Raw genomic sequence first — 9,903 nt, 5'->3', positions numbered from 1 at the left:
GCCAGAGATTGGGGCCTGATATTTGGGGAATGATTCCCACCAGAGCTCATCAACATACATAAATCTGCCTCCAAATCCTGGGTGTCATTTTGGTGTTTCTGTTTGCCATTGCATCTGGTATACCAGCTGGGAAGTGTGACCACAATGAACGCTTTGCTCACTGTCCTGGCCCTCACAGATGGAGCAAGGACTTCTCCAGGTCCTTATGGGAAGACACACCCTGGAGATTTCTTGAGTACCCTCAGAGGTCTGGAGGAGGATTCTTGGCTCCCTGTTCAATTAGCTCACATCGGACCCCAAACGGAGGAGGACACGGTCTGTGTGTCTATCTGTCTGTCCACCTGCCTGATTCCTGTAAGACCCCCAGGGGTACCCTAGTTATTTAATCTCTCAGTCCTGCTCAGTTTGAACAGAAGAGTCCGATTAACTCCTGTTGGTTAAGGTCACCCTCAAGGGAAGAGAGGTTAGAATATTCAACCTCTGAATGCCTGCTGAATGATTGTGTGAGAGGAATGGACAGTGTCAGCAATAGGATGCTCCATCCGTGCACCAGACTGGGAAGTATTGGTGGAGGTGGCGGATTTGGCCCTTACCTGCAGTTTTGTGGCAATTGACATGCAGCTTAATGGAGGCCTTGCACCCTCCTTAGCTGAGTCATACCTGTTCTTGCAAGGGATGTAGCCAGGCAGGCTTCTGAATAGTCTCTGTCTGAGGGGAACCCACCCTTTGTCTGTTGTGCCATCATTCAAGTGTACACAACATATACTGTAGGGGGATAGAACGGGAACTAATTAGTTAGAGCTCACAGTCCCTGACTGCAGGAAAAGAGGTTTTTTCTGGAGTTAAAAATGAAACCAAACCACTCCCTATATCTCAAAGAAAAAAAAAACGAAAAAGAGGCCCATTTTTCCCGAGAATTCCACCTTGGCATCCTCGTCAGCTGCTGCAGTTGCTGCCAACACCTACAACTTCACTCCTTGCTCCCAACTCAGCTCCATCCAGCCAACTGAACTGGTTGGGGCTGGCCATTGTCTGTATTTGGCCGCAGAGGGCCTCCCAGAGCCTTCTGCTTGCACACCTATCCTTGTCAGATAAGATCATATAACAGCAGCCTGAGATGACTGACAACAATTCCTTCTGAGTTCCACATTTTGACTGAGGAAAAATTGGACTGTCAGCCCTAACAAATGAATTGCATCCTGTTGGGCCTGGATAGGTAGGACAGACTGAGCTCTGTCAAACTGGGCCCTCAAGAGCCCATGGTCATTGCAAAAGTTTGGGGCAAACCTGTGACTTTCTTGGTAGAGAATGGAACAGAACTCTGCCTTCAAAAGTTCCCTCTGTCAAAAAGTTACCATCACTGGGGCATCTGAGACTCTTGCTTCTCATCCCCTCTGCCAGGCACAAACTGTTTAACCATGCACTTCCAATTTGACTGTTTCCTGGAATAAGGACGATGCCTGCATCATTCTGAGAGAGATAACTGCAATCCTGAGGTTCTGAAACTCTCCTCCCAGAGGTGTAAACTAAAGATTAGCCTCTGGGCATGGCCATCAACCATGCTGCTTCATGTTGAACCTGCTGCTGTCAGATGTCACAGGAAACATTAACAGGTATCCAGCCACACATCATCCGGATAAGCTGTTGAAGATCTCCGTGCCATCAACAGTGCAATCATCATCTCACATTCTGCAGTTCCCAAGCCATGACTCTTTCTGGGCTGTTACTCAATTGCCACAAGAGGTTGGGAACTCTCTCACCATTTTCAGGCCGGCTCTGAAAACAGATTTGGCTTCTCTGACACAGCCTGTTTCTCTGTCCCTTCCAGCTCCACAATTCTGTCACTGTAAATTCTATCCTGGGGAAACCCCCATTTACATCAAACAGTGTCCCCTGCCACAAGAGACTTGGCTAGAAATTCAACCACACATCCAGAGGTATCAAAACTGCAAGGTGTTTAGAGACTGTCAAACTACTGAAATACCCCTCTCCTGCCTGTAAAGTCAATTCAAGATCTCTAAACTGCCAGTGCCACCTTGATTGCCCTCTGTGTACATTGCCTCAGTCTTCTGCCATCCACAGCCTGCTGGTACACTGTCTGGACCTAAAGAATGTCTTCTTCAGCCTTTGGTTGGCTCCTGTCAGCCAGCCTCTCTTCACAGAAACCCCAGTTCTGGACTGAAAAGCCAACTGACCTGATCTCAACCCCCAGAGGTTCAAAAGCTTGTTTCCTCTTCACTGCATTTCTGATTGATGACACCCAAGCTGCCTGCTGAAAGACACAAAAGCGCTGCTACGATATCTGGCAGAAACTGGTTATAAGAAAGAAACTACACAAGTTTCATGGAGTTGCTGGCTTCTACAAAATCTGGATCCTTGAGTTCACAAAAACAATGATGTTTGCTCAAACTCTCAGCCCCTGGAAATGGCCAGTGGAATACCTGTGCAAATACTTGGATTTGGTTGCTGAGGGCTACTCCCCGCCACCTTTCCCTCTGAGTTGTAACAGCCACTGTCCTTCTGATCAAGAAAGCTGATAAGCTCACCTTAGGCTGAGACTTAACCGTCCAGATACTACATGCTGTACTGAGTTGAACAGTTCTAAAAAATGGACTCCCTGAGAGATGCTGAGTACACTCCATTTACGGATGGAAGTAGCTCTGTCAGAAATGAAGTCCAAAAGGCTAGATATGCTATAGTCACCTCTGACAAAACTATTTTGGCCAAAACTGTCCTTCAGGGATGATCTGCACAACAAACTCTTTCTTGCTATTGTTTGGAAACCTGCCACCAATGATGCAAAATAATCTGGTCCAGAAACCTAAGCCCTCTCAGGGGATTCAAATGGCTGAAACATCAACTCCAGCCAGAAACACTTTCCCTGGTATCCCTAGAAGTTCAGAGCCAGACCTGCACCCACTGTTCTGCAAGCTCAAGTCACAGCGCTGGCACCCGCCCCCCTGCAGCCAGCGCAGGCTTCAGCATCTGTGTCACTGACTCATGCACTGTAGTGGACTCTTCCTATTTAAAGATATACAGATTACACAGAAATAGAACATAACTTTACAGAAACAGTTTGTAACCAGTTAAAAGACCAGCTATGTCTGTAGATATTCCTGCACATACATATAACCCAGGTACATATTAACTACCTCTACAAGTTTCATAAGTCCAGCCTGAGATCTACTGGAAAATTTACCTAGACAGCTCCTCCAAGCCTCATTCTAAAGAGACAATGCACTCAAAGCCCTGTTCTGGTCACACTGGATGCTGACCAGTCCATGCATGGCTAAAGCCTGAGGACATCATTCACAGGATTGCTCCATACCTATTCCCCTTGATTTTTGTATTTTCAGGCTGCTTACCCCAGTCCTTGCTTCCCTGACCCCTGCTAGCTGTGGTTTTTGTTAATTGAGCTGGATTCTTTCCTACCTGCTACCTGGTAGCTGTTTCTTGCATTAATATGTATTGACAACTGCACTAAGAGAATACAATAATCAATGAAATACTTGGCCAAGATTTGATGAGTGTCTAAGACACATTGGACACTCTTATAGGTCAGATTAACTCCCTTATTATCTTACCAGAATAATGTGATAGAACTGACAGGCCTAAATTATGTTTCTTCCTAAAAAGCAACTTAGGGAAAAATTCTGTAATAAGACAATATTGGGGACCTAACCAAGGTCCTTGGTTAGGACCACTGACAACACTAATGTTACTGCTTCTTATTGGGCCTTGACTCAGAAGATCAAATGTAATATGCCCAGCAAAGATTTGCCAGGGAAACTAAAAGAGGGCAGAAGTGTATCAGAAAATGCCCCCTCAGCCAGAATACTTCAGTTTGTTAGTTGCCCAGGTAATAGTTCCTGTTGTAGTTCTGGTTGCTCCTGTCTCTTAGAAGTGTCTGGTCACTGTGATGCATAGCTGATCACTATGATGTACATTTTATAAACCAATCCCCAATTGATGAGACATTCAGCTCTCTGACTCCTGCTTGGTTATCTCAGATAAGCCCTGGACCACCAGAGACTGGGACCTGATATCCTGGGAATGATTCCAATCAGTGCCTATCAACATACATAAATCTGCCTTCATGTCCTGGGTGTTGTTTCAGTGTTTCTGCTTGCTGTTGCATATCCAGTAATTTGAAAGAGTACTATCGTGAGGTACTACAAGGTCCTTTTCAGAGAAAACATGTGGAAACACTTGTAAATATATTAAATGTAAAATAAATCTTTAAACTTACAGTTGTTGAGAAGCATTTCAAAGTTAGCCTTGCTGATTTCTGAAAGTATAAACAACCCACATATTAATAAGATATCATCAAAGCATTAATTCTAATCTAAGGACATAAATACTAATATCTGTAACCCAATTATGCACAATATTAGCCACGCCTACCATACATGTGTTCTATTGCCCACCTCCTTAACGCTTCCTTGTTATATTTTTACCTTACTCTACATCTTTGCCAACTGGTACAGAAAGAGTGGAGATAATGAAAACACAAAGCTCTCAGATTTATGATAGTTGCATTAAAATATTCAGTAAGGTAAAAGGGTGATATTCTTATGAATCTTTGTATTTCTGTCCCAGCGATAATACTCTTTATTCTCTATAAGTGGGAAAAATATCCTTGAAAATTCCTAAAACTCTTAGTTCATGTCTTTTGAATATTTTAGTTAAATGGTCAAGAAATCTAAGTAATTGGGAAAAATTATTAATAAGCAAAGTACCTGAAAGTTTAATGGAAGTGGGAGTTGCACCCCAGGATGCCCTGTTATCTGTCAACATCTGATGCAGGACAGCTTTGATTCTCTTCCTTAGGCTACCCCTCTTCGCTGGAGGAAACTTGAACCCGAGAAGTAACTGTACCCTTGACCCACTCTGATCAGGCCTAGGAACAAAAGAAATGTTCAGACGTGTTGCTTGTTGATTTTCTGTTCACTTTGGATTTCCTACAAACCATATTAAGGAATAAAATGCAGATATTTCCAGTACAATTAAAGTGCAAGAGTTCCTAGAAATCTTCTGAGTTCAGAGGTACTGTCATCAGAAAAGATGGGGAATCCATACTAAAGATCAGAATATTTCTTTTTTAGATTTTTAATTGTATATTTTTACTAATGTATATTTGTAGCACATAATGATTACAGTCTCTGTGAAGAATTTACACATGCACATAACACACCTTAGTTCTTTTGTTCTCCTCTCCTCCCATACTTCACTATTCCTTCCAACTCTTGAACCCAATTGAAAAAGCTCTATTTCCATTTTTTCAGCTCACTTTTTAAAAAATCCCTTTTATTCCTTGCATCCCTCATCTCTTATTCCCCTTTCCATTTGAAAAAGATCTCTCTACTTCCTATTATCTTTGTTTTACTTCTTTATTTACATTTTAGATTTCTTAGGTAAGAGAAACCAGGAAATACTTAACACTTGTGTGTCTGATCTATTTCACTTAACATGATCATCTCAAAGAGCATCCATTTTCCTACAAATGACTCCAGTGTATATTTCTTTATGGCAGATTACTACTCCATTGTGTACAAATACATGTACTTTATCCATTCATCTACTGATGGATATATAGGCTGTTTCTGAGAATATTTCAAACACATAAATGAATACTGGCCAATAAATTACTGGTATGAAATTTTATTACAGTACAATAGAAACTATTGTTTTCATATGATAATTCTATGAGATTATTGATAAGAAAGTCAAGGACAGAATTCAACTTCTAGCACCTATTCAACAGCCAGTACTAAACTTCTTTCTGTAACTTCTTACACAGATCTAGTCTGCTCTAATAGACTTATATAATGAGAAGGCTCAGAAAGAGAACTCAGAAGCATGAAGACAAGGTTGGTTAATCTATATATTCAGTAACATTTTTATTAATTAGAAAGGGAGATGAATTCATTTTGGAAGGCTTTCAAATCAAAACCCATATTAATCACAATTATTTAAAATGTACAATTCTATTTATCAAATAATTGTGATCAACGGGAGGGTCTTTGAAGAGTTTTATTTATCTGTAAGCAATTAAGTAGCTTGGTTGGTTGGTCAACTGGACTTATTTTTTATTGGGAATTCAGAATTCTGGCAAGATTCAATTACTAAATTATAATGCTAGCACATTTTATCATGTTTTCTCCATATACCATACTCTTCTCCCTGAATGCCTTCCTACCAGCACTATCCCTGACCTAGAACTTTTCAAAGGCACATTTGGGAAAATGCTATCTAAAGATATGCATTTTATTCTATACCCATCACAGGGATAGTAATTGCTAAACAGATCAATAGGATTATTTTAGGGACATTGTGGATAAATGAGTATGAATGGGTATGAAAATGTACCCAGTAATGGGAAGCAAAACAATAAAGTTGGACTACTTGTTTTTTGAAGGGCAAAATTGTATTTCATCATGGGAGTCAGCTAGGGCTGATCACCCTAATAACCTCACCATTCTCTTACAATTATAGAGGCAATTATAGATTTGTACATAACAGTTCTTGCCTTGGACAGATATTTGCTAAATACAGTGATAATTAGTTTGTAAAATTCCCTTTCTTTTCTATTTCTTTTGTTCTTTCTTTTTCCTTCCTACCTCCTTCCTTCTTTTCTCCTTCCTTACCTCCTTCCCTTCCTTTCTTGCTTTGTTCTTTCTTTCCTTCCAACCTTTACCTATTTATCTCTCTCTGTTTCCTTCTCTCTATCTTTATGTTTGTCTGTTTTACATTGTTTTTATCTATAATCAGAGCATATGTACTTACACATATTTGAGGACCTGAGAGTTGACATACTCTTTATATACACTAGAGTTTTGAAATGAATGTAACATCTGTTGAAAGAGAGGGAAAAAGAGCAATCATGTACATTTCAATTAACTGAATAATAAAACTTGTAAAATATATTTCTGATTTACCTTGGTTTCAATATCTTTGCTCAGATATGTGCTGGCTTCTGAAGCAGCATTTTCACAACTATCATTGTATGTGACTCCAGAAATATAAAAATCACCTTGATAGTAGTGCATCTTTTCTGTGAAATAAAGAAACACTTGAAGAATTTTAAAAAAGGAAGTGGCCACAAGTCCATCCACATGTTTGTCTCTAAATTGGCATTTAACACAGATTTTAAAATAATCTCAAAGAAAAAAAAAAATAATCTCAAAGAAAAATAAGTATAGAAGGAAACAGATACCCACTTGACAGCTATCCAGCATTCATTTACTGACTTCTCCTTACCTTCAAGTGATAATAAAATCCAGACACAGGAGCTGATCAAAAACTATGCTGTGTGTTTAAATTTTAAAAAAAATTAAAGTAAAAGACATACTGCCATAAATCCTCCTAAAAACACTCCACTTCAATTCAAACACACTTATGCCATCATTCTTGCCATTTGCTCAAGCATATCTGGAAGTCCTCTTTCCTGAGTGTCTTTACAAGGTGTGATAATAAATATGATACACGCTGCTACTGAGTGTCATCAAAGAGAAAGGCAGGCTCTTAAAAATATTAGATGTATCTTTGTCCACCTTATTGACCAGATCTGGATCTGTGGAACTTCTGGTTCTTCCCCAAAGTTGATATGATCGTGAAAGGTAAATATTTGAACTGATTCAGAACATTGAGCCAGCCACCACAACACAATCAAAGATGTTTGTAAATAATCACATCCCCCAACCCAGAGACTAAGTTCAGACAATACCCTGTTTACTCCCTCATTCTTTCTCTTCTGCCTTCTCCTTTAGTCTCCCAAAGTGTGTGTCATCATCGTTTCCGCCCTCCTTGCTTGTACTTTCTTTTCAGCTACCTTTGTTTTATCCACTATCCTTAAATCTCCCTACCACAGGGTAAAACCCACCACACCACGGTGAAATACTCTGAACATAAGCTCTCAATTTACAAGTGGTTCTGTTATATAATAGTATATTTTGCTCCTATGTTTGAAGGTACAAAATTAATACCTACCACAGTTTGTCAGTTTCCAAACTGCCTGATGCTATTAGTATTGCTAATTATACTACTTTAGCTAGTATGTCATATCTGTTGTAATCAGTAGTTCTTCCTTCTGTAACAATGTTGGGAAGCTCTGGGATAATAACCTCATCACAGCTCAGCACAAAAGAACTGAGGACTGAACCAAATAGATACCAACATTTCACTTTTAATTAACTAGGAAGGTAGGATCTTGGAACAGATACAAGGCAATAACCTCCTATAAACAGAAGTCATCCTTGAGGAACAGGCTTTTCCTAGAGAGGATTTCATACTAATGATATAGCTACCTATTATGAAACCTTACAAGGATCAACATAGAAAAAAATTTGGGGGATAGAAAATGACAAGAAGTAGAAGCAATATTCAATCTCAGATCTCCAGCCCACCCAGAACAAATTCAGGAGAAAGCAAGATAGAGGAAAATGGAAGGCACACCTGAAATTTCTGAAATGATAGCAACCAAAGTAAAGAAACAAATCCCTGAGGCTATAGAGGAAATCAGACCAGAAATAATCTCTCAAGTAAAAGAAAATAAATGTCAACATTTATGAAGGAATTTCTCAGCAAATCTAGAATAGAGATAGGTAAGAAAAAAAGTGAAGGTAGAAAGAGGATGGAAACTGTGAATGATCAATATAAAAAAAATAGAATGCATGAAACAGATTCAAACAAATAGCCAGGAAATTAAAAATTCCAATGAAAACTGGCAAGACTCCTTGAAAGATATTGAAGACAGGATTCAGACCTTGAAGAGAGGATCATAGCTCATAATCACAAAAGGAAAGATCTCTTAAAAATAACAAGAAATCAAGAAATAGCAATTCAACAGCTGCAAGACCATACAAAGAAAAATAATATAAGACTAAGAAGAGTCAATAAAAAAGCAGAAGTCAACACAAATGACATAAAAATGCTATTTGCAAAAAATTAGCGGAAAAATTTTCAAACATCAGAACAGAATCTGACATACAATAAGTGATGCATACAAAACTCCAATTAAATATGATGAAAATAAGTCCATATCATCATAAAATAATCAGAATCTCAGAAATTCAGTACAAGAACAGAATACTTAAAACTGTTAGAGAAAAGAAACAGATCACCTATAAGAGAAGCCCATCAGAATCATAGCAGACTTCTCAGCACATACCTTCAAATCAAGAAGAGCTGGGAGTGGAATTATTTCAAATCCTAAAGAAAGAAATAAGTTCCAAACTATATTGATGTAACCTGCAAAACTATCTTTCGAAATAAATGGAGAAGTAAAATACTTCTATGACAAAGAACAACTGAAGAAATTCAAGACCACCAAACCAACCCTACAAAGAGCACTAAAAATATTCTAGAAAGAGATAAAAATGATCACAATTCCAAGAACAGTAAAGGAAAGAAACTACACAGCAGGGAAAGCAATTAAACAGAGGGAAAAAGAAGGGAACCAATATCAACAGAATAACATGATAAAATAAGCCAATACATATCAGTTATAACCATCAATATAAACAGCCTCAATTCACCAATCAGAAGAAACAGGCTGGTGGAATGGATAAGAAACAAAATCCAACAACATTCTGTATACAAGAAACACATATAACTCAAAAAGATACATAAGAACAGAATCTGAAGACTAAAAGTCTAAACAATGGAAAAAATTACTCCATGCAGCAAGAACCCAGAAAAAAGCAGGGGTAGCTATTCTATTTTCAGACAATGTGAACTTCAAACGAAGAATGATCAAAAGAGATAAAGAAGGTCACTACATTCTTGAAGATAAAAAGATAGCAATCATAAATATGTATGTATAGGGGCTGGGGATTTAGCTCAGCGGCAAAGCGCCTGCCTGGCAAGCGCAAGGTCGTGAGTTCGGTTCCCGGTACCGGAGGG

General features: G+C 39.0%; 1 protein-coding gene across 1 annotated transcript in view; it reads right to left on the bottom strand.

Annotated features, from left to right (window-relative positions):
* Nucleotides 1-9,903, bottom strand: part of LOC106146286 (transmembrane protease serine 11B-like) — a 40,649-nt gene that overhangs the window by 26,124 nt on the left and 4,622 nt on the right. Inside the window, exons 3-6 of the mRNA XM_013518476.1 lie at nucleotides 6,939-7,054; nucleotides 6,787-6,854; nucleotides 4,740-4,900; nucleotides 4,250-4,288 (exon numbers count right to left, since the gene is read on the bottom strand). Coding sequence (XP_013373930.1) covers nucleotides 4,250-4,288; nucleotides 4,740-4,900; nucleotides 6,787-6,854; nucleotides 6,939-7,054 — 384 coding nt within the window. The remainder of the gene's footprint in view (nucleotides 1-4,249; nucleotides 4,289-4,739; nucleotides 4,901-6,786; nucleotides 6,855-6,938; nucleotides 7,055-9,903) is intronic.

The sequence above is a fragment of the Chinchilla lanigera genome, unplaced genomic scaffold (assembly GCF_000276665.1).
Source record: "Chinchilla lanigera isolate Chin_1 unplaced genomic scaffold, ChiLan1.0 scaffold00046, whole genome shotgun sequence".
NCBI lineage: Eukaryota > Metazoa > Chordata > Mammalia > Rodentia > Chinchillidae > Chinchilla > Chinchilla lanigera.
This window is presented reverse-complemented; position numbering and strand designations above follow the sequence as displayed.